Source organism: Chelmon rostratus, chromosome 10 (assembly GCF_017976325.1).
Source record: "Chelmon rostratus isolate fCheRos1 chromosome 10, fCheRos1.pri, whole genome shotgun sequence".
Taxonomy (NCBI): Eukaryota; Metazoa; Chordata; class Actinopteri; order Chaetodontiformes; family Chaetodontidae; genus Chelmon; species Chelmon rostratus.
The window spans coordinates 13,456,734-13,482,538 of NC_055667.1; the positions used below are offsets into that span (position 1 = coordinate 13,456,734).

General features: G+C 41.0%; 2 protein-coding genes across 2 annotated transcripts; both read left to right on the forward strand.

Annotated features, from left to right (window-relative positions):
- The first annotated feature begins 940 nt into the window (after positions 1-940).
- asb8 (ankyrin repeat and SOCS box containing 8) lies at positions 941-5,763 on the forward strand. Its single transcript, XM_041945944.1, has 4 exons — positions 941-1,050; positions 2,020-2,196; positions 2,290-2,394; positions 3,418-5,763. The coding sequence occupies exons 2-4, from the start codon at positions 2,068-2,070 to the stop codon at positions 4,051-4,053; spliced, it is 870 nt and encodes a 289-aa protein (XP_041801878.1). The 5' UTR covers positions 941-1,050; positions 2,020-2,067; the 3' UTR covers positions 4,054-5,763.
- Positions 5,764-8,567: 2,804 nt separating this feature from the next.
- On the forward strand, positions 8,568-25,465 carry atf7a (activating transcription factor 7a). Its single transcript, XM_041946415.1, has 12 exons — positions 8,568-8,613; positions 14,157-14,228; positions 17,037-17,133; positions 17,358-17,470; positions 17,898-18,062; positions 18,315-18,463; positions 19,533-19,626; positions 19,723-19,842; positions 20,973-21,122; positions 21,417-21,605; positions 22,101-22,206; positions 22,420-25,465. Exons 2-12 carry the CDS (start codon positions 14,181-14,183, stop codon positions 22,650-22,652), a joined length of 1,464 nt encoding a protein of 487 aa, XP_041802349.1. The 5' UTR covers positions 8,568-8,613; positions 14,157-14,180; the 3' UTR covers positions 22,653-25,465.
- Positions 25,466-25,805: the final 340 nt, after the last annotated feature.

Consider the following 25,805-nt stretch of genomic DNA (forward strand, 5'->3'; position numbering starts at 1 on the left):
GTAGTTTTGCATGTAAAATTTGGCACTGAAAGTTTGATTCAGTCGGGCATAAAAGACGTGGATACAAGCTTGGCTTGGGTCTCAGTTTTAGGCCTGTGCAGTTGCTATACAAAGGTGGTTTGAGGGCTTATTGGGAGTAATAATGATTGTAAAGAAGAGTAATCATGATGCAGATTGATAACAATGGTCTAGATGTGGACTGAATGAATCAGCCAGCTGACAGAAAATGTATACTAAACATAATCGAGTAATATTTAATCAAAGAAAAAACATGCACATATTCCATCTGTTGCTTCTCAAATGTGACGATTTGCTGCTTTTCTTTGTATGTATGTATGTATGTCTATGTTAATTGAATATCTTTGGGTTTTGGACTGTTGGTGAACTTTGGTCTCTTGCAGACTGGACGATGAATTTATTCATCTGTTAAAAATAATGAAATAATAGTTGATCATGAAAATAATCATTATTTGTAAAATAATAGTAATGTAATGTAATAATGTAAAACTCACTCGACTGCGGCCTCTTTTCCTTGTGGGTATTTTACTGTCTGAAACGGGGAGTGAAGTGTCCACAGTCCTGGAGGATATATGGACTATGAAGAAGTGACAACATCAGTGTTCATGTTCCTTTGTGGCCTGTTGGCATGGCTGTCCACCAGGGACCGCCTCAGCTGTCAGTCTTCAGTGACTTGCGAAGCCACTTGTTCAGTGTCACTGTCTGCTTGCCAGCTGTACCTTAACATGGTCATGAGCTGAAGGCATTCAGAGCATGCGGGCGGACGCCATACATGTCTATATTGGGAAAGTAAGTGCACTTTGCAAAGTCGTGGCGTCCAGTCTGACATCGTAAAAGCCGATGTGCAAAGGAAACAGCAAGTGATTAGAAGTCATCACAGGAGTGACCCGACCATCGCCGGTTGGGTTTATATACGGGAAACGTCTGCTCGAGAGGGCGTGGCCGAGCCGTGACGTTCTGTTTATATTCCTAGCTAGCAGTAAACAGTCAGTACGGTATCCTCTCAGATCTTCAAACCGTGGACCAGAAACGGTACGTCGTCTCATTGCATTGCTATTTTATCGATGCGTTCAAAGCGCGTTCACACGCATTTGGAATACGTGTCATTTGTTTTTGTTTTTTTTTCTTAGGACTGTCGATTTTCCATCACATCTCGACGCTAGCTTAGCTCGCTAGTTAGCCTTTTTTTCCTGTATACTAGCCCGTTAGCTTCTGTCTTCTAGCAGTAGCTGTTGTAATTTATATATGAATGTGTTGTTTTTATAAGTTGTCACTTGGTGTCGAATGTGCATCACTGTTACAGAGTGTCTTTTGCTTTCTTTTGTTGTGGCATGTCATTGCCAAGTGAGCTAACGTTAGCTGTCAGTGTTTACGTGTAGTTAGCGTAATTGCCAGCTGTACAAGGCTGAACTGTGTAGATGTCATCATGCTAAAATTATTGCGATCAAAGAAAGGGGGAAATGTTAATTTGTTAAATGTTAATTTTGTTCATTCAATTGAAAATTCAGTTAATTAAGTTAAACTTTAATCTCGAAATCAAGGTTTCATTTCGGCAATTTAAATAGGCTGCATTAATAAATTCCCAAGTAAAAGGAGATATTGCTGAGAACTCGTCTTAGCACACGCGATTACGTACTGCCACTGTTATTATGCATGAAATTAAGCAGGTATATACAGTATGTGCAACTTTGTTTGGCTCAATGAAGCGAAACTCTGCTACAGGTATCTCCGTAGGCAGCACTAACTTTGCAGCACCACATTATGCAAACTGCCATGCTGATAAAATGGTGGTGGTGGAATGAGTGCATTTCTATATTAAAACATGTTATAATGAAATAATCACATTAGCCACTATCTATAAGAGGTCTAATCACCCAAATCAACTAGAAGCCCCTGGGGGACTTGTTGGACCTATTTGTTCTACTTTCTTTAAGGCTCAGGGATCTCTATTGTTGCGTCTTACAGTGTTAAACTCCCAACCTTTTGAAAAATGTATTTCAGTGTGCCGTTGTGTCACCCGTGCCCGGGTGCCATGGTCCTCAGTTACACATGAGCTCTACTATGTGGTACATCATGCAAAGCATTCAAAGTAAATACTCCTTGTCTGAGCGGCTCATCCGCACCATCGCAGCCATCCGCTCATTCCCACACGACAATGTGGAGGATCTCATTCGTAAGGTAGGCCTGCTCATCTTCCACTCCGGCTTTAAATAAATACAATGTCTTAGTGTCATCTGTTATATTGACGTCATTATCTCCTGTTTGCCTCAGGGAGCTGATGTGAACCGGATGCATGGCACACTTAAGCCCCTGCACTGTGCCTGCATGGTCGCTGATGCTGACTGTGTGGAGCTGCTGCTGGAGAAAGGTGCAGAGGTATGTCATACATCACTTCTACACACTGAACTATTTCCCATAGCATACCACAGGATTTTATGTTAATTGACTCCCTACCAGACAGCCACTGTATGATATGAAAGTGAACTGTGAGTGAGAGTTGAAGTGTGTTTGTGGTAATCCATCAGTGAACATGGTACATGGGTTTGTTTTTGTCGAGATCTTTGTGGGGTGATGCAGATGTGAGCAGGACGAGTTTGTCAAACTCTTCCCAGTCAGTATGTTCACTAAAGGGGAAAAAATAGTGGGTTGACAAAAACATTGACTCACAACTCAAACATGGAAGACATGCAGCAAACAAACATGAAGATGAAATTATTATATATACTATATAAAGGTTTCCATTTGGCAGTGAATTTTCTATTAGTTAAGCACACAAACAAAATCGTTTTTTTGGAGTTTCGAGTGTCATACTATGCTAGCATGAATTGGAACCAGTGGCTGCCTGAAAGGAAGGAAATTGCATTTGTTAATCCAGTAATACCAATTGTATTTGATGATAGATGATGTTCTCATTTACCGCTGGAGATAACTAGCCTTACAGATTGGGTTACATTTGTCCAGGTATAGAGATGTCCATAATTTGCTATTTCTGCCTCCACCTGAGTAAATTTTGCTGCGACTATTGATTTGGTAGAAAATACTCCTACTGAAAATGTTTTTCATAATTTGGTTGAGCCAGGCCTTTAACTGTAGGCCTCTATGTTTTTTGGTGGTGTAAGCAGCGCTACAACATTTGGTATTTTCCTGATCTTGAAACTCGCTTTGCTGTGTGGTATTTTGGTTCCCAATTACTACATCCTCCAATCTACATTCCAATTCTGCAAGCCCAGAAAAAGCACTTGGTTCAGCTTCTCACACATGAATCAAAACAACAGGTGCACAGTCCACGTGCCCAAGACCTACCACCTTGTGCTGGTCATTGCACTTTCATGATTAAAATATGGCCCTAACTGTTTTTAGCTTCTTAATATTGCTCAAGACATTACATTTCCTTATCAGGTGAATGCTTTGGATGGATATAACCGCACAGCACTGCACTATGCAGCAGAGAAGGATGAGAGCTGCGTGGAGCTGCTGTTGGAGTATGGGGCCCAGCCTAACGCCCTGGACGGCAACAGGGACACCCCACTTCATTGGGCTGCCTTCAAAGATAACCCGGAGTGTGTGAGGGCCCTGCTGGAGAGCGGGGCCTGTCCCAATGCTCGGGACTACAACAATGACACGCCTTTGAGTTGGGCAGCAATGAAGGGCAACCTGGAGAGTGTTAAAGTGCTATTAGACTACGGAGCCCAGGTCCATGTGACCAACCTGAAGGGCCAGACCCCTATCTCACGACTGGTGGCGCTGTTGGCCCGGGGCCTGGGCACTGAACAGGAGGAGGAGTGCCTGGAGCTGCTGTGCCGGGCAGCAGGGCGCTTTGAGATCCGACGGGCTGACGGCACCCCTCCCAGGGAGCTGAGTAAGGATCCTCAGCTGCTGGCGAGGCTGACCAACATGGTGGCTCAGGCTCCCTCACTTCGCTCTCTGGCACGCTGTGCTGTCCGGCAGAGTCTGGGAGTCCAGTTCCTCCCCACTGCTGTAAAAGAGCTTCCTTTACCAGAGACTATCAAAGACTATCTACTGCTGAGAGACTGAGGATATGAAGCCATTTGAGGGGCTCTCAGACCTCATTTGCTGATTTGCTCATTAAGCAGCTTTTACTGGCAAGGAAGTTTCTCCATTGAGTTTGAGAATATTTTCTGACAGTGGCCCTCATTAATCAAACCTTGCAAATGAATACAGATTTGTGTAGTGGGAGACACAGACCTTTCTTTTTTTTAATTATCTAGTGGTTGCACAACATCTAAATGAGCAGCGCAGATTGGTAAGTTTGATCAATTTCAGTTGTGGGACAAAAGCTGCACCAAGTTCATGTTCACATTGTGTCAAATGAACATCTGAAAATTATGCACTTTTTGAGCTGCATCATAAGAATTGATCTACATGAAGCAAGTTGTGTCCTCCAGGGAGGGTTGGATCAGAGGCAGCAGGACTTAGTTGTAGAAACGAAAAAGTTTCGCATCTCGTTCAAGGGGCTTCTACGGTTTTAACTGCCTGGTTGGCAGTCCCAGATATCTAACCTCTGTGGGGTAATTATCATGGTCGTAGAAACCACTTGGGTGTGGCTGGCTGTGTGAATGACACCTGTTAAGGTTGTCACATAAGGCCAACAAAATGGACACATTTTCAAGTTCTACAAGTCCAGTTGCCTTTAATTGAGCCCTCCTCGGATAACCATGACTGAGAATCTTCAAATTGATCTTTTACAAAGAGCCAGTGCATCTTTTAAAATTTAATTAGGCTTATTATTATTTTTTTTGTATGAAAAATTGACATTTTTGTATTGAGTATTACATTTTAAACTTAAGTATAAAAAAATGCTATTATAAGTTGTCACGGAGCATGAGAAAAATCTTATTTGTTGAGTTTGGTAGTAAAATTGGTATTTGCGCAGTGTAAAAATAATATTTAAATGTAAGTTAGGTTTATGAATGAGGGCTAATGTCTAATGGTGCAGGCTGTCCAGTAGTTCTGTCAGAGGATGCAGTTCCTGAAGTAGAGCTCAGGAATGAATGTTATGTAGTTACTTTAATAGTTGGAGTGGCCCTCTCTCTCCCAGTGACATCCCAGTGAACTTGCAATCCGGTCGATTTTGAAAAACCAAGGGAAAAACAAATAGTACAATAAAATTGCACTTGTTGGGAAGTTTTATTTGTATTGTAGAAGCAACAAAAGTTTGCAGAATGTTATCATTGGTTTGACAGATTGATTCACAAACTTCGGCAAAAGCACTAATCTTGCCTCCTTCTAGTCCTCTGAAAATGTTCAACGCTGATAAAAGTGAACATGCCTGCTGTCATTTACTGTTTCTTGGGTTTTATTTGAATAAAGGATAAAGGGTGCAGTTGCCAAGGAGGAGTAAAATGTTCTTTCCTTTTTTTTTTTCCTTTTTTTACAATGGATGTTTTCAGTCTTAACTTGAAAAAGTTGATTTTCAGTGGTGCTCCCTCATCCAGAATTTTGCACCATTTGTTTCCATTTACTTTGAATTAAATGTTAAAATATTAGAAGCAAGAAATGGCATGATTACTAAGTTTTTGTCCTTGAAAGACTCACTACATAAGCTTGCGAAATGTATTTATGTTTGTTATGGCATCTGTCTGAAGTAAAATCTGACCAGTGTTTGATATTGTTTGCTTGTTCTGCTGTTGTATAAAAATTAACCCCTTAGATCATGTCATGTGTACGCCTGCAAAAGTGCTTTTTTTTCTTTGTCAACATGGAAGTAAATGCCTTTATATTCCATTCATTTTTTTTCTCTCCATTGTTCATTAAGTTTAAACTGACTGCTAAAATACATTTAAGCACTGTTACTTCAAAAGCGCCGCTGTAGTTGGCTATGACACCCACTGAAACACTCGGCTGAGTCGCAGTCAAATGATTGGCCTGCTTCAGATTGATGATTTATTAGCGTCAGTCTTTTCCACAGCAGACATTTTGACTTGTCACAGTAGGAAAAGCACATGTGCCACTAATAACATAAACAATGGCTCTGTTCCATTCAGGTGTCCCAGTAAGTCACATTGAGCCAGCATATACAATACCAAGAACCTGAATACATAGCAGCAAAATGGAATTCAGCCCTTGTTCATTGTATTATTTACACCTTTGCCAAACCAAATCAATTATCAAGGTTCAATGCTTTTGACATTTCAAGTTTACATACGCCTGGAAGGAACGTCATGTCAGCGACATGACAGGAGCATGTGCTGCTTCGTCGCTGAAAACATATCAAATTTAAAATCTACAGTAATATTCAAAATTTTCCGCTGAGACATAAATATAAACAACAGCATTAATATGAACTGAGTGAAGAAATAGATGGATTACCCATTGAACTGTGTAAGATTGCGTCTTTGTGAGTGATTAAGATTGAACACAGCTGTGATCACTTAATGCCTTAAGATGCGATTTGGTCACTCATTAGGCCAAATCGCATCTTGACAGTGAGAGGGCTGGAGGAGCTCAAAAATGAGAAACCACATCATATATTTGGAGTCATGGGGTGCGACTTTGAGCTGTTTCTAACCAATTTCAAACACTTGGGCAAAGATTCTGTTAAAGTGAATAATAACCGGATTTTTAGATGTATTTTGACACTCAAAAAATATTTATTTTGTAAAAACAGGATTGAACTTCATCTTCCAGGAGAGAACTTTGACAAAACATTGAGACGGTCAAGAAATAGCTGTATTTTTACTTTCTCAAGTGAATTTTAGCACATTCAGTTCTCAAATTATCCACAAGGGGTCTCTATAGCCTTGTCTCTGAATCCACATTTAAAACAGCCTCTGAATGAGATGATTCGTGTGAATTTGTGTACGGGAGGGAAATTGTGATGTTACGTAATAATTGCTGTGGATTACACCATCTGCCTCATCTGTAATACTTAACAGAGTCTCAAGTTAAGCCAATGTAGCTTATTTCTAATATTCTAATATTTTGGCCTGTTGTTTTAGGTTTGTACATCATGATGCCTTGTTCTGCCACAGTCAGGACGTCCACGTCCAAGGAGAGAGAATAGGGTGAGAATATCAGGAAGGAAACCAAAGCTAGAGGGGAAAAGACCCCCCTCATTTTCAATGTTTGTATGCTCATACAATAGTTTCAACAATTTTATTTTTATCATGTGTATTGTGACACATCATGAACCAGTAAATCAAACAGGGACTTTATGTAACATGTAGATAAGTACAATTTAAACCAAGTCAGCAGCACAATTAACTAATCTTATTCTTCCTCCGTGTATGTGGCAAAGCATACAACAGCATACAACATAGTCTTATCTGTAGACCGTTGATTTGAATAAGGGGAAACTCCTCACAACTTTTTTTAAAAGGAAGAAAATATGAGAAACTTTAAAAACGCTATAGCGGAGGAAACTCAATATGACAAAGTTACAGATATTATAGAATTATGGAAACAAATGGAAATTGAGGAACGGATACTGATCTTTAATGGCTTGTTAGATGCTATGATATAACAGAAATGTGTCAGATGCCCACGATTCCCTATTAGAGACACGTTTGCTTGGTCACAGTCTAAACTATCACCCACCCATCCAGTCAGTAAAGACAATGCCATCGCTGTTGTCTTTAATGAACAGTAAAAGCCATTATCTTGAACAATTAACCCTTTTAAGGGGAATTCTAATATCATAACACCAAATGTACAAATAATAACCTTTAATCACAGTCTTAAAAAGAAGAAACGTTTTTACCAAAAAGTGTGAAAGGGCATTCTGCTAGAAAGCTCTGTTTCTTAGTACTGAAGTTTTTTGCATTGCCTACATGATGTAGACTGTAACGATTCATTTATCATTCTCATGGTACTGTATCTCATACTATATTTGATGGCTGTTACCAAATATTGTACCTCCGTAGTGTTGAGATAGGGGTACAATTTTTGATAGTGAAAGAGCAAGGAGTCATTTTGACACACTCAGGCCACAACCAGCGTATTTTTATCCAATGTGAAGGTTGATAGAAGTAATGTCTTCCTGTGTGTACCCATAGACCCAACCTCTGCATTGTTAGGAATGTTAGGGGATAAAAGTAACTCATTAAAATCAGGAGTGTCTCCTTTTAATATAATATTATTGAGAAAGATTCAGTTCAATTCATTCAGTATAAGGTATACATGTTGTAAACAAAAGTAAGTTCAATTTTCCAACAAACTTTTTGCCAATTTACAATTTTTTAACATTACTATTTCAATAGTTGTTAAATACGTTTTAAAATCGGTATCTTTAAAAATATGAAAGAAGGGTAATTTTTAAAGCCGTATTATTTTATGGATGTAGTATTTTGCTATGATATTATTCAAGTTAATTATGTAAATTTCATCTGCTGTCAAATTCTGATTGTTAAAAATGACAATATTTAATTTTTTTTCGTATAATATTTAGTTCAGAACAGTCTAGAATGTTTTTTATACCTGAAACCAAAAGACCTTGCATGATGTATGGACACATCTGGGCTCCTAACGTTTGGCTACGATAACTGCTGTGAAATCTCGCGATGCCTCGACGTCAAGGGGAGTGTCAAATTCCAAGAGAGAGGAGAGGAGAGGGGAGCCAGAGAGAGGGGCGCAAGGGTGAGTTTGTAAACACTTTATTACCCTTTAAATTCACCATAGATATGTCGACTACACGAAACTATGACAAAGTAGCGCTCGTTGCGCCAGTTTCCAGTGTTTCTTTTTGTTAAAACGACACGTCTATCAAATTGTCAGAACTGTTGTGGCAGCTACAACGTTTCATTCGGACCAACTGTCTCGCTTTGCACTCAAGTGTCAGTCCGCTAACCAACTGACTGCTAACTCTTTTCTGCTTTTGTGATTTAGACTGTTCGTAATGCATCTAAAACATGCCCGTTCACGCCGGATATAACTAAATTAGTGTTGATGTGTGTTTGTTGTCATCGCTGAAGCTGGTAGTAGCGCTGTTATAACACAGTTTAAATGTGCGTTCGGCCTGTTGTTAACGCTAGCCACACCAGCTAGCCATTAGTTTTTCGTGGATACAAAAAGTTAATTTCGGGTTTTAAACCAATAAGATTCAGCTAGCCGATGTTATTGACAGGGTCCAAAGCTTCGCATGTATCAGATGCTGTTGACTGACGTGCTTATAGCCAATTGCTGAAAAGAATAGGCGGTCTTGTTACGGGAAAAGGCAGGGCTAAGTATGCCCGAACGTCGCCAGACCGTAATGAAGGCTGAAAAAGACAAACTTTTTTTTCAAGCCAGTCATCGGTGTCTGGAAGAAGGAACTAAAGTGTGCAAGAGGAGATTTTAGTTTGACATCGATCTCTTTTACATGCCTGAAAGCCCACGAAAAGTATTTGCCTGAATGTTTTTTGGCGGTAGAATATGCTGCAATGATAATCTGGGTCTGCACGAAGATCCTCTAAAGAACTTCAAGTCTCAAGTAATAATGATATCCATAGTATTGCAATTTGAGCTGTTGAACGCCCCAGGATTCGCATCCCCATGCATGTCAACACCTTCATTAGGAATGTAGGTCATGTTTTTGGCAGAGTTGTGCCTCATTCCATCACATAGAGTTACACCAGAGAAAACTGCAGCTTGTTTTGTCCAATCAAACATCTTGACCCACTCTGAGTAATTAAATAAATTAGAATTTTTAATACAACGTTTGAAAAATATGTGTTAAGCAAGTATGATTTTACAACCCTGATTCAAAAAAAGTTGGAATGCTGTGTAAAAGGCATTTATTATAAATATAACAAAATGCAATCATTTGCAAACAAGCTGTGTTTACCAACAATGGTTTTATAAAGTGTTCCTGAGCCCATATAGTAATTTCCTGTATACAGTCCAGTGTCTCACAAAGTGGTGAACCTCACTCCATCCTTCTTGTGAATGACTGAGCCTTTTGAGGATGCCTCTTTCATACTCAATCATGATATTATCACCTGTTACCAATGAACCTGTTGATAAGGTTAAACATTAAATATACTATCTTTGTACTGCTTACAACTGAGTATATGCCAAAAAGGATTTGCAAATTATCCTTCTTGTGAATGACTTTGTTTGTTGACTATGTTTTGCACAGCATTTTACACAACTTTTTCTGGAATCAGGGTCGTATTTGTCTCTTTGGCTTAGATGTCAGTGATTTGAAGGCTGTCCATTTTATTATTGGTGTGTTAATTCTATATTTAATGCCATAGAGCATTAAGCATTAATGCTTTAGAAGGTTATTATCAGCTCTACTTTTGAGAACAGAAAGGAAACCTCACAGCAAGTGCTTGTAAAAGTTGCCAACCACGAATGAAATCGCCACAGTGTTTCTGATTTAATTTTAGAAAACTGCCCTGGGTCTATCCTGTATTGTCCCGCATTGTCTGCTAGCTCTGCATGGATTTAGCTTTTAGGCCTTGTTAGTTATGCAGACATGGATATAGGATTTCATTTGTTCCATTTACCGAATCTCGGGTTGACTTTGCTTACATAAATACGTATTGGCTCTTGCACACACCCAGCTACAGCCAAGAACTCACATTTACAGGGCCTCACCTATGATCCAGCAAATAGCCATGATCCCTCAATTGACCAATTGCTGACCGTGTTATCCTTTCTTTCTTTTGCTATTTCACCATTTCATTCTCTCCCGCCTCCTCCTTTACTTCTTTTTTTCTGTTTGTGGGGTCTCCCCTACCCTCTGGCAATTCAAGCCTCAGATTCCAGAGTCATGGCTGCAGCGCGAGCTATTAATACAGTTTGTTTAGTCAGTTTCCTAGCAGGCTGCATCAAACACTGGATGGCTGTGGCTGATTATAGCTGGGACTCGTTCCCTTACACCTGCTGAGTCGGAGAAATCCAAGTTAACGGTGGGACTTTAGCAGCGGTTCAATGAGAGGGACAGGAATTAGGGCACTTTGAGTGCTTCCATGTCACCTTGGAAGAAAGACGGTGAAAATAGGTGGACTTGATATCCATGCCTGTAATGAATCTTGGTGATGTCTATCAGGACTAATGTAACTAGCAGACTGATTTATTGTCTCTCACAGAGCTGAGGTCTGCATGAAGAAGAGCACTTTACAATGTGCAGTAAAACTTTACACTCAACTCTTTAATTAGTTTATTCTCAGTGAGACACATCTAACAATCAAAGTAGTAAATTAACAGTATCATTTCTTTTGAAGATGCCCTTCAGTATACAGCAGATTGTCTTACCACAAAACCAAGCAATAGATGGTGAAGAAAAGACCATAACCCATCTGTTTTAATCAAGTTAAGATATTGGTTGGGGAAGCCTTGAAAACAAATGGTATTTTCCACCCCTGTCATCTCAAATGTGTGCTGGAAATCCCACATTTCATCTTGCTGCCAGCCAGCCAGCTAAGTTAATGTGTAGCATGTCTTAGTAAGATGTAAACTCTGAAATCTGTTCCCACTCCTCACGCCAGATGTGTCCATTTCCCCACATAGTCCACACCCTCGGTATAACGAGCTAGACGGAGTATCTCGTTTGCAGACACATCTCTGCCCAAATAGACTCAGCGGATTGGAAGCACTTTGTGAGGGTCCTGGCACCAACCTGTTGCCATTCTCCAGAGCATGGGAGGTCTGCTTCATCAGCCCCTTGATCTGCACAGAGAGTCTCAGGGCTTTTGCTTGCAAACATGGTGCAGACCCCTTTCCTCAGAAAGACATGGAATTGAGAGACACAACGGTAAGGCCTGTTACAGGCCCGGCGTCATGGGAGAGCGTTGTATTCCAGCGCAAGGCTGCAGTAATCATGTGCTGGCTCAGGGGCAGCTGTCCTCAGCAGAGGGAGAGGAGGAGGGAGGAAAATATACTGACTTCAACACTGGGAAAACTTTCAGACATTTATGCCTCGCCAACATAATGAATAATCTGTCCCACTCAATAATGTTAGACTACATGCTCAGTCCATGTTGTAGGTACAACAGAGGTTAATGTGCTCAGGAACTCAGTAATATTAGGATACTAAAAATGATAAATTCTTGTTGCGGTACATGTAAAGTTGGATAATACATCAGCAGATTTTTGTAACGGACGTGATTAAACAAGCTTTACAAACAAGTCAGAACAACACAGACATACAGAGGCTGTCATGCCACCATCATAGTCACCAAATAAAGTTTAAGAGGTGTATCACAAAACACATCTAATGTACATTTTGAAGGGTTAGTGTTAAATTATTAAAGTCTGACAACCCATCCCGGCTAATGACTGGGTTTGACAAAACCTTGTTCAGTATTACAGTAGTCAGTGGCTTTTGTTTATAGAAAGTTTTCCACTTGTGTACACAGCGAGGTCCGTGATGCATGTCGGTAGTTGCTGTAGTGTCAGTGGGACAGCGTTGTGTAATAGCCGCCAGACATCACTTTGGGCCAGTTGGGAGTGCTAAAACATTAATGTCCCTCGTCCATCACCACACCTCCAATTCCCCAATTTCTATTCAACGGCCAAGTTATTTTTCTAAACTTCTCAGTTTGTCTTTACATGGAGTGTTGTTCAGCTGTGCAGAGCAGTGCTGGGTGGGGTGGTTTGGTGGAGCTGGGGATGGGGTTGCCGCAGAGGGAGGGGGCGTTTGTGGGGAGTTATTCTCCTCTGTGGAGACAGCTGATAGAAGCAGTAAGCCTTGCACAGCGTTAGTTTATGTCACTTCAGCTTCAGGCACAACAGGACAGGAGGAGAAACCAAACATAAGCATGTGCATATTTAACTCTTGACAACATCGTTATTTAGGAAGAGACAGGTGTAGTATTTGGTTTGTAGCCCTGTGGAAAGCTTTGGAAGTGTTTTCAGTGCATTCAGATGCCCAAACAATGCTACACTTATATGCCTCTATTTTTACAGCATTACCAAATATTTATGCTGAGTTAATAGCACACCAAAATATCCTTCACATTATGCTATTATATCATAGGACTGGACAATGCAATTGACTTGAATTACCAACATTACCAAATATCATATCTACCTAAATTTACTCTCATTGCAGTTTTCATTGAGTTAATTATGTCAGTTCTATATACAACAAACCAGTTAGCCCAAAGTCCCTTCCAGACGTCCAGAATCTGAAAGTGGTCATATTGTAATTAATTGGGACAAACATATCAGAAAGTAACCAAAGGTAGCCAACGTGAAAAGAAACTATTACATGGTAATGTATTTAAAAATAATTCTCAATACATTCATCATTTTAGAGGTAAATGTGACAGTTTATTGTTGCACAGATTTGATCTCATGCTGCTCAGCCCTATTCTAGCAGTGGTTTTATTGTGTGCTATTAATTTAATAAATATCACATATTAAATTTTCGTTGTATCTTGGCAGCCAGCTGTCAAATGTAGATGTGTGAGATACATCAATATGCTAATAATGGAATAATATAGCTCGATATATTATTTGAAGTTAAAATCTAATCATAATAGTTTAAAGGTTGTCTTGTCTTGGACGTCAGCTGCAGTAAAGTGGTACAGTTGTTCTGCTCTTTGTCAGTATTAGCACTAACGTTTGACCGTCTCCATCAGTCTCTTGTTTTGCCATTTAGAAAAAACAATTATGTTGGAGTTTATCAGCACAACAAAGTGAGGCACAGTATAGGGTGGCTGTACTGTTAGTGTGCCCGTTTCAAAACATTTGTGCTGTGGCTTCACATGAGAGCTCTCAGACAGTGGATGGAGATGACTGAAACGGAGATTGTGTGCGGAGAGAAACAGCTGAGTGAGGGAGAGGCTGAATGTGGGGTACAAGAAGGCAAAAGGTTGGGAGGTGCTTGGGAGGTGAGGAGAGGGAGTGGTAATGAGAGAAGGAGGGATTGGAGGTGAGGGAAAATGAGACATAAGGAAAGGGGGAGTCGTCTTTGTGTAAACGGTAGCTGTCGTTCTCTTTTGTGAGCGGCTCCTCATTGGCCAGCCAGAGTCCCCCCTGTGTGAAGGAAGTATCACCAGGGAAACTTCGTCTCGCTGCCTCTGTGCATGTTTTCCTCCTTGCCAGGGTTATTTTTAAATAGCATTCGGCTTCCTGCTCAGACTGAAGACTACAAGCCACAGCATCCCTGTTTTGTTGTTTTCAGGATTTGCCAGTTCACAAATCAAGAAAAAGCCGCAGCAATGTTCTCCTCTTCTCCTCTCCCACAGTTACATTGCAAGCTCTTTGCAAAAATGGGGGACGACCGACCTTTTGTGTGCAATGCTCCTGGCTGTGGACAGGTAAGTCTTCTCCCTCTTTGTCCTAGGTTTCAGGTGTGTGTCTGTGTGTGTGTGTGTCTGTGGGGTATTTTTACCCTTGTGTAAGTGCTCTCCAACAGTTGACTGTAACTTCTTATGATTGAATGCATTTACTTTTAAAAGAAAATGAACTGAAAGCCCTGTTTTACTTGAAAAGACCTGATTTGAGTAGAATAAAGCTTCATGTATACAATGATAGACCTTGATAAACCTGTAAAGACTTCTAGTCTGCCGTCACACTTGGTCTCATTGCCAGAATAAGATAAGTGGCTGTGATTTATGCAACACTCTGAATGATCACCACACAGATAGCATTCTAGCTAGCATGCTGTCTTGGGAGACAATGCTGTCTCCTTTAGCAATGACTCACTGGAAGCTCCAGTGAGTAATCAGAGCACAGTTATTGTTTCAACCTGTCACTGTTGACTTCTAGCGCCTGCAGACACAGGTTTGAGCCACGGCAGTGACTCAGCTGAGTGCCAATAGCGCACTCACATGTCAGTAACGTGGTGTATTGTCGGGGCTTGGCCTGATATCACAGCAAATTAAAAGAAGTGTGTTTTAGGACTCGTGATTATTCAACACAGGAAATATCATGTCTGATGTTGTGCTCAATTAGCTGTCTGATGCTGTGCAAGCGATGGCTTTTCTCTCCTGGGGTCGGGAGGAAGAAAGTGTTTACGTGGTTGGGAAACATTTGTGATTCATAAGCCTTCTTGCTCTCTCTGATCAGAAGCGATCTGTTGTACATGGGGGTTGTGGTTCGAACAACAGGCATGTAAAGCAGTTAAACATGCATTTGCTGGATAAATAAATGATGATCTGTTTGACTGTTTTCTTCTCGGAACATTATGGACACAAAGGGACCCCTTCCCTGAACATTTTAACTTTCCTTTGACATGTTTCTGTGATGTAAATACTCTGCATATTTCATTTGTAGATATGATTATTAATTTAGCAGTTAAAGCAACAGAATCATGTGGAAGCAAAGTGACATTGATGACAATGCGGGTCTACAGCTGTAAATTTTAGCTTCTTTTAGCTCTGTTTTGGTTTCTGCCTTAGGAAAATATCTGGCTCAGTCGCGCTAAATGTTCCAGCTCCACTGTGTTCATGAGCTAGCATTCCTTGCTACGTTTGTGTGTCTGCAGTTTGGTGCTGGGCTGGTGGCGCACAGAGGATTTATCAGATTTCTTTCACTGAAACAAACATACTGCAGCTGGACAATAGTCTTCTGTCAATTTGTCACTACAAGCAATCCATTTCACATGACGCACAGTTTGTAGTAAATGTCAAAATGTTGATTATTTTTTATCGATAAACAAGAAATTTACCTAAATTAAAATGCAGTTGTCATGTTAGATTGTATTTGTTTGTGTATGTTTAGACACGGAACATCATTTATGTTGCAAGTGCCTTATGTCCATATGATGTTTTACTGCCACCCTTTACAAGCAACGGTTGTCTACCAGGAAAGTCTGAATCATGCCCATAATAGAACGAGGATGATTGACTCCTGGCTTTGCTCAGGGTTTTCCTTTTACCAAGTTAACAACAACAACAACAACAACAGCCCCCGACTTTATGATGTCCAGTATTTACTGTGTGGGGAGGGGTAATCCTAGCCTCCAGTATCTCATACAGGGAGATTAGCCGGAGATAGTTTCCTACGCAAGACCCAGCCGCCTTGTTCAGAGGAAAGAGACAAATCTGACATGCAGTTGTATTGGTGATGCTGCCTGGTAGGGCTAAAAATAAGCACCCTGACACTTGACTGTGTTTCCACTTCACTCTCTCACGACCGAACTTGCAACTGCAACGCAGCGCCCCAAAATAGGCTGCAGCGAATGGTGAATAGGCTGGTGCCAGAGCCAAGCTTATTCCTCCTCCGCCTCTGACTGATTCACCATGCCACTTCTCCAAAGAAGAAGTGCCTTGTCTCAGACGATGGCTGTTGGTGCTCTCTTCTAAAGGTCTGATATGCCCAAGTGCCAGACCTCCTGTAGCTTCCACTGTGGATATCTCATGAGAAATAAGAGAACACAGGCTTTACTGAGACACGCTTTACGGCATCCACATGTTTTACACACTGACTAGTTTGACAACAATGTGTTCTTCTCTTCTTTAAAAAGACCTTACACTTGAAAAACAGCATCTGTTCTGGTGTGTCAGCTCATTTAGTTTTGGTCTTTATTTGTGCCAGTGGTTTTTATACGTTTTCAGTCATTACTAATTCCATACATTTCTATGCTATTAAAATCATTTCAGCTCTCATTCGTACAAGCCCTTTTTCTTTTTCCAGATGCAGTCCTGATTCCAAAAACGCTGTGATGCTGTGTAAAATAAAATAGAATGTGACCAATTACTGATCCTTTTTGACATATACTTAATTGGAAACAGTACAAAGACAATGTATTTAATGTTTTACTTTGTCAGCTTCATTGATTTTTGTAAGGATATACTAATTCTGAACTTTTTTGGAATCAGGTTTGTAATTGTAGTTTGTGTCAAGATATTTGAGCCCATGTCCTGCGGCTATAATTGCCCGTACAGGGCTTTTGAGACATGAAGAACTGTACACCACAGATACAGTTTTCTTTATGGTTTGTCACATAACGTGTACTGTACACGCTGCATGTGTTGGACTACATCTCCAAGAATCTGTCCATGATTACTGCAATATGATATCTGGGTTAAGGTACTATAGGTCACCAGGACAAATAGACAATTACCTGAATGCACCTTCATATAATGTACTTATCTTTTCCTCTTCTTGTTCACTTGTTCCAGAGGTTTACCAATGAGGACCACTTGGCTGTACATAAACACAAGCATGAAATGACGCTGAAATTTGGACCAGCCAGGACAGACTCAGTCATTATTGCAGGTACTGTTTGCTTCGGCTTTTATCGGATGTCCTCTCCCAGCATTCAGATGAAGGCTATTTAGTATACCTCAGCATCAGCGCGTTCCAATACTATTAGTAGAATCTCAAGAAAAGCAGCTCCAGAGACACATTAATGACATGGGTTTCTATATTCAGTGCTAAGTGTGAACTAAGTGTGAAATCGCTACTTTGAATAGTTATCTCTGTTCATTCCCTTTTGCCAGACCAGACACCTACTCCCACTCGCTTCCTAAAGAACTGCGAGGAGGTTGGTCTGTTCAACGAGCTGGCCAGCTCCTTCGAACAAGACGAAGATGACAAGAAAGCAAAGAACTCTGTAAGAAATGCTTGGTGTTGATGATTTGGTCAATGTTTTCATCTGTGTCTGTGTGTCTGTGTCTGTGTGTCTGCGTACCTTTGCGTACTGTTATGTACAGACACCAATGGAATTTTATGCAAAGATTCCCATGGTGATTAATGACTTTTTACTTCCTTATTTCTTACCTCAAGTGTTGATGTAGTCAGAAATGACTGCTTGCAGAAAGTCCTGCCTTGTGCATGTTGTCCATGTATCATTATAATTTAAACTATTGCAACAACTTGTTAACAGCTTGTGTTGCGCTTCAAATAATGCTGTCGTTGTTTGGTTTGTGTGATAAATACCATAACTACTCACTTCCTTCCTTTTAATGTGCTGTAGTCTTATATTTGATAAGTAGTGTGAACTCCTCGTCGCTCTCTCTCACGGTCTCTGTCCTTCTCAGCTTCCTGCACCCAACTCCGTGGCTTTGGACATGAGCCTGCAGACGACATCAGACGTGAAGGTGAAAAAGGAGGCACCAGTAGATGTCGACTCCTCGCCACCAGACAGCCCTGAATCTATCTCTGGAAGGTCAGACAACAGCAGAGAGCCTCTGGCTAAAGGAAAGGTAGGACAGAAATGGGAGGAGGGGGGATTGCATGTGTGTATAGAAGAGGGTGGAACCCTAAATGATGTAGAAGGAGTATGGCTCAAGATGCATATTATTAAGACTTTTAGAGTATTACATGAGTGCACATTGAGGAAGTGAATGATATTATCTTGTTCTTAGAGATGTGATGCCTGACTTTTTGAAACCACTGTTACTTTATTTTGAATCTTAAAGCTGTTACTAACTTACCGCTTACCACTGTTCTCCCAGGACACACCACCCAGAAGTTCAGCCCCCACCCCAACGATTGTGCGTCCAGGCTCCCTCCCACTACACTTGGGCTTTGATGCCCTTCAGCCCACCATGCCGTCACCCACCTCTGTCATCACACAGGCACCACCTTCCAATCGTACTCTAGGGTGAGTAAAGTTTAGCATCCTTCTACTGCTGAACCTCTTTAGCCTTGATTTACCTCCTAAAAATCCCTTAAGTAGCTTTAAAGCTCTTTAAAAACACTTTTTCCACATATGATGTTACAGTATCACAATATGATCACATATGTATTCTCTGCCTGCTGGTTCCAACACTATGTTCAGCCGATATGATGCTTATGGGTGAACTTTTCAAACCCAGGATACCATCATGTTTTTTTGTGGCTGCACAAAATTAAATATTTTACTTGTTTTGTACATCTTTTAAACATTTCCCCATCATTGAACTGACTGTGTTGTATCTCCAAAAACATAGTTTTTGACTTAAATCTGACCTAAATTTCAGTGGGTTTGAGCAGTTTCTGTATGCACAGCTCGAGCCAGTAATGATGGACGTAAGCATGGATTTTGTGGGATTGAAGTGGGTATTTTTTTCCTAAATGGTAACAGTTGCTACAACACACACAAAAAAGTTGGGATGCTATGTACAGCGTACATAAATGCAGAATGCAATGATTTGCAAATGAACTGTGTTTACTGACAACAGTTTTATGAAGTGTTCCTGAGCCCATGCAGTAATATGCTTTATCCAATCATGTGTTCACAAAGTGGTGAACCCCGTTCCATCCTTGCTTGGGAAGACCGAGCCTTTCCAGGATGCCCCTTTCAGACCCAATCATGATACTGTCACCTGTTACCAGTCAACCTGTTTACCTGTGGAATGTTCCAAACAGGTTTTTCTTGAGCATTTCACAACTTTCCCAGTCTTTTGTTGCTCCTGTCCTAACTTGTATGAAATGTGTTGCTGCAAATTCAGAATAAGCAGATTTTTACAAAAATCTATGAAGTTGAGGAGGTCAAACATTCAATATATTGCCTATGTACTGTTTCCAATTGTACATTTGACAAAAAGAATTAGCGATTTATCACATTCTGTTTCATATGTTTCACACAGTGTACCAACTTTTTTGGAATCAGGATTGTATGTTGCAGAAACTCAATACAAAAGTTGCTGAACCTCCTGTTCCTGTTGTGCCTTTGTTGTCTGTCTGCTTAGTTCGCCAACCAGCCACTACCCCATGATGATGCTTCCCTCTGGTCAGGCAGTGCCTGTGCTACCTGGTCCCATGCAGATGCCCTCTGTCATTAATGTAAGGCAGGCTAACAGTCTAAATTCCATTTTATAGCTAAGAATTTTGTTCAAGGCGTTAATACCAGTGTGTTTGTGTGTTTTATCTGGTCTCCAGCTGGCCCGACCCATGTGCATGGTACCCAACATTCCTGGGATCCCCGGTCCTCCTCTGGGAGGTAGCAGCAGCGGCTCTAACTCCCCCTCTGGCTACAGCATTCACTCAGAGGCCAAGATGGTCAGCACTAGATTAGCTCTCTATTTTTGTCTCGTTATCTGTTCCTTTTGTCTCCATCTTTACCCTCCAGCCTCCCTCTGCACTGAATTGGTTTGTTCATCATATGATTTTTTACCGCAGTTACTTGTTTATTTAACCCTTGCACCACAACAACACAATTTGTACTGCATTTATGATACTGCAAGATGCGAGCTCTATGTAAGGATTGTATGCTTCAACTGTATTTCAAATGAAACTGAGTTAATGTGGCCGTTGTTTATAGTATTGCAACACACCCAAAATATCCACTTTACTAGATTATTTACACAAACTGCTTTCTCCTTCAGTCACAAGTGGAAGATCATTGGCGTAAATGTATTTTGTTGTTGAATGGTTTATTTTGTGGGCACAGTCACACACATGGACACGGATTACCTTATTCACTACTCCCAACTGTATATAATAAACAGTCTACTCTATAGAGAGCAGTAAGTTGAGATTCCGGACACTTACTGGTTACCATAGTTTTGTATCATTACTGACACGTGTAGAGTCACTCATCATCATCTGAAAATTGTTCCAGGAACATGTAGGTTTAGTAGGCTTACATCAGCTACAAAGCCTCCAGAGCTGAGCCCAGTACAAAAAGGTTGAGACAGAATAGGATGTCACAAGAATGTGCTGCTGAAAACAGGCTGGAACTGTGCGACATTGTCTTGTAGGCAAAGAGCAGCATTTGATCATGATGTGAAAACACCAGAGATCTAGCAGAAAACAGATTTATCGCATGTGAAACATAACACGCTGAGCAGCCTGTTTGCAGCAGAAAACGGCAGCACAAACATTTGTCAGCCGGCATCACACAATTCATCTGGTACATAAGCATGACTGGCAACTTGTGTTAGGCTGCATTTGTGATTGGTGAGTTGTTGCTGATACTGCAAATGAGTTGATGGGTTAACATGGAGTCAGCTTTGTAAAGTCTATATGGATAGGACTTACTCAATCTGCCCTGTTGTGTGTTTGCTTTCTTTGTCTTTCAGTGCTTAGATCTTCTTAGCAATGATAAAGCCGTTACATTACACACTTGCATTACACTATTTGCACTGCTGCTTTAGGCTGATGTTGGCCATATCTTTGTTCTCTTACAGCGTCTGAAGGCTGCGCTGTCCCAGCAGAGCCCATCAGGAAATGCTATGGGGCTCATGGCCATGGGCAGCAGCCCCATGGTACCTCAGAAGGCAGAGCAGAGCCAGCTGCTTGTCCAACAGCCAGACGCTCCATCACCTGCACAACCTCAGGTACGCTGTGTTGTCTATACTCGAGGACCTGACTGTGACAGTGTCACTTAAATGTAGAAAATCTAGGAAAAGACCAAAAGCAATGAGCTAAAGTATGTTTAACACATGGCATAATCACCTGTTTCAGTTACAGAAAACTGGGGCTGTACTTTTTGTAGTGAGATGACTATAATGTGGTCTGACTGAAATAATGAAACTATGACTCAAACTTCCCTTTTCTCTCTCGTCTCTCTTCTGCTCCCCTCCCATCCCCTGTCTGCTTCCTTCTCACCCGTTCCCCTGCTCTCCCTCTAGGTATCTCCAGCACAGCCTACAGGTGGGCGTCGGCGGCGGACGGTAGATGATGACCCAGATGAGCGAAGGCAGCGCTTCCTCGAGAGGAATCGGGCCGCGGCATCGCGCTGCAGACAGAAACGCAAACTGTGGGTCAGTTCCTTAGAGAAGAAGGCTGAGGAGCTCTGCACCCTGAACGTCTCACTGTCGGTGAGTAGGTTTGGAGTGGGTGGGCAGGGATGAAACGTGGCCTGTGGGAGGCGTGTGTTATTGTGACGATAGTCACACTGACTGCGATTGGTTGGCAGACTTTCAACTAGTTGTGGAAGTTTGTGAGGTGTTTTCCAGATAAGGAGTTTCAGGTTAATTTCAAAAAGTGGGTCAGGTTACATGACTTGTAACCATGGAACTCATTATAACTCGTTTCACATCTTGATTGTGTTTTTTGGTGGTTTCAGGTTATTTTTACATCATATGACCACTTTTCCACTGCCAGCTGTACTGTAGTGGAAGCCAGACTGTTCCCCCTTTGGAACATTTCTTAGTTGAAATCATTTTAAAAAAATCATTAGGGCAAAACATTTGGTCTCCCTGTTTTGAGTTATATGATGATTTTTAATTTTGGTGTACTGCATGTCTATACTAACTATGATATGAAATTCTCTATGCATTATTGAAAAATGTCCTTATTTTCTGATCCTTCAGAATGAAGTGTCTCTGTTGCGAAACGAGGTGGCTCATTTGAAGCAGCTGCTTCTGGCCCACAAGGACTGTCCTGTGACCACCCTACAAAAGAAAACTGCCTACTTAGGTAAGCATTTTAGAATTATGTCATGTCACCCACCTCCTATGTTTGTTTTCTCATTCATAATTATTCGGGACAGAATTGAGACACTGCTAAAACAACTGCTAAACAATGAAGATAACGTTCGTGAAAGGCTGAAGTGTGTTCAAGGTTAAAAGTGAAATGTTTTTGCCAGAGCAGGTATAAGTCTGTATTTGTATCATCTTTTTTTCTGTGTAGCTGCAGAAGAGAGCATGAAAGACACCTCAGAGACCACAGGTTCCCCTGCCCCGGTGATCCAGCACAGCTCTTTGGCGCCCAGCCCCTCTGCGGGCCAGAACGGCCTGAGCTCAAGGGCAGCAGCTGAAGCCATGGCTATGTCTGTGCTGGCAGGGATGGGCCAGCAGCAGAGGGCTGAGAGCGGACCCTCTCACATTATCATGGCTGCACAGTCTCAATCTGCTGCCAGATGATGAGCGATTCCACCACGGCCCAGAATTGGCTCACACTTGTCACCCAGGAGTGAAAAAGAGCAGCGGACCCCCACTCCAACTTCCCCAATCTAGAAGTCAAAATTTCTTATCTTCCTCTTCCCCATTCGCCATGTTCCTCTGCTCTCTCTGACCCTCCTGTAGAGCCATCGTGCTGTGGCCTGGAGCTCAGCAGCAGCCTTCTGGGAATGGACTGAGACTTTTGAGAGCGCTTCCTGTTCACTTTGCCATAGACTACAGGGGCTGGACTCCAACCTCCCATCCTCGTTTCCCCTCTGCTTCCCCGCTCATCTCTCCCCACCCTCAGACAAAACGACTTTTCACTGGACTGTAGGACTGCATTGCTCTGAGTGTACTGCCGCAATGAACCAGACACGTGCACAGTTTCTAACACGCAGGTGTTGCATAAATGTTCTTGATCAAATCATATACCAAACAACACGCAGGGCTTCACACTGTTTTCAGCAGGGAATAGTGCCTTGTGCTCCTCGACTTTTTAGCCATGCACACACCCACACACGCCATCACAGCACACGTCCCTATACATCCTTAGCTCCAAAGATGCAGTCGTTGTCTAGACGTCAGTGAGTCAGATCTCAAATATTCACCCAGAACCTTTTGTAAATGGCTCAACCTCAAGGTGATCTCAACATGGACCCAAAAACCTTACCTCATTTACACCCCTTTATGATAAGATTGATAACTGTGTGTGTGATTGGCTCTGTGTGTATATATTTATGTACATCAGAACATAGCAGTTTGCTTACTCCTGATCTGATACGTTAATAGCTGGATTGTTAGCATGTGACTTTTTCCGTTAGAGTGTTATGTTCTTGATACAGTATGTGCAGCTATATTTTTTTTATTAATTGGCACATCCTCCCTGATTAGTCCACAGAACCAAAATGCGTTGGATTGAGAGAGTTTTACCTTAAAATTAGTTTGTTTGAGCAATAGCTTTTTCTGACCTGAAGGGAATTGAACGTCTCCCCTCCTCCTCACTTCTCTCCTCTAAAACAGACAGTTTTGCTGTTTATTGGTTTGTAAGTGGATGCCTTTTCCATTTTACACGAAACTATTCTTGTGACTATTTTTCTTTGTGTGGGCTCTGGACTTACTGTAACTGTTATTTTCACACTTCTCAGGATGGTTGCACATCCTTGCTGCTCGTTGGAAGTGCGATGAACCCCTTGGTCTGTTTGCTCTTTACCAAACCTAAAGTAAGCCATAATGACAACAAATCAGATCTCTGAATCTCCAAAGACCACCTGGTACTTGTTCTTGGACAGGAAGTAAACAGCCTGACTGTTATTTAGTGATTCAGAGATCACGGTGACACAATCTACAGTTTATCACTGCTTGTTACTTGCACTCGCTTGTCACACACAGTCTCACACACAATGTCTGATAATTTTGCCTTAAGATCACATTGGTGCCTCCGGTATCCCAACTTAAATATACGCAGATATGCTCATGTGAAAAACAGAGGAGCCTTAGAAAAATACATTTGTCTTTCATCAAATAAACACAACCAATGAGGAACAAAAGGTTACTGGTTCCTCAAAGCCTTTAAAATGAATGGTTAATTGAACGTTAGTGTCTCTTCAGTCACATAGAATGATACAACACTTGTCTGTCATCTGGTGGAGAGACACAGCAAAGACATCTTCACTGGCGAGGGAGGAAAAAGTAAAGATGTCTTGTAACTGTTTCTGAATGACTCCAGCTTCTTTAGAAATCCCACCAAGGTATTTTACCAAGATAGCAGTATATTTGTACACCTTAACAAGCAGTTTGCTTTTCTTATTTTTCCCGTAAATCCCGCCCCCCTTGTCCCATGTGAGCAGATATTTGCAAGATGTGACATTTCAAAAACAAGATATCTGTCCATTAACACAAGGGCATGTCTTTATGCACTAAAATAATGCAAGTTTATTGTTGCTTTGTATTTCTGTTCATTTTTAGTTTGTGCAGTTCTCATGGTCTTTTTTCAGAGATATCAGATCCTTTTTTAAAAAATATTTTCTCTTATCTGTACTGTATACATGAATGGGAATTTTCTCAGCAACTTTAATACCTTTCACCTTTGACTGAACCTCTTGTCCTACAGTCCCAATGGCGACCCCAGCATTTAGTTGTACTTTGGAGCTGGCGCTATATTAGGCTGGCAGTCCCTTATAGACGATTGTTCGTATGAAATGAAAATTCAAACTATATTTAGCTTTCATGTCTTCATGTAATTCATGTCATTGGCACCTTTTCTGTCACTTCTTATTCTCTTTTGTTGTGTGCTATTTTCAGCACTACACAACCTTTTGTCATAACCTTTCTGACTGTACTGATTAATATAGAAACTAATTTCTTTAACTCACAGATTTCTTTTTTGTTTGTTCTCTCTACATAAAAATGCCATTAGTCCTTTTTCAAGAAGAGATTATATCCCATGTTATATCTTTCAAGATGAAAATTGCGATGTGTTTTGACTGCCCTTGTCTAACTTATTTTTTTTAATTGGTCAACTAACAATCGTTGTTATGGTCTTTGGCATATTAATGTTACCTAGAACTGTTGTGAAAAGAGCAATTTGATGAAAAATGCAACAATGTGAAAGTTGCACATAGTGTATTAATGGTTTTTCACACTCCCATTGTTGGACTGATGATTTCAAAAATTGTCCTTGTACTGTACATATCTGTACTATATGAATATATTTACTTTTCCATGCATGTCCAAGTGGAATACTATGAACACTTACAGTGCTGCAGTTTTAATTAAAGAAACTACATCTTAATGGACATTTATAAAGTTTTTGTGTGTTAGTTTTTATCTTAGAAGGATATGTTCTGTAAACTTGCTGTAATCTTAACAACTGAAGATTTGTGGTCAGTGGGTTCTTGGTAAAATGTCATATGAAATGCAGTGTATTGTACTCTGTTGCTAGTTGTCTATACCCAGTGTCCCCCCTCCCTTCAGTCAGTTGTGCTGTTACTAATGACCATGCAGACTGGACCAAAATTAACTAATTATAAGTACTCCAGTTCCTGTACTTAAATGTCTTTTTCACATACTTTTTAAGTACATTCCAAAACTTTGAAGCTGGGCCGTAGTTACTTTTGAGGACACTGAGGTCAGGTC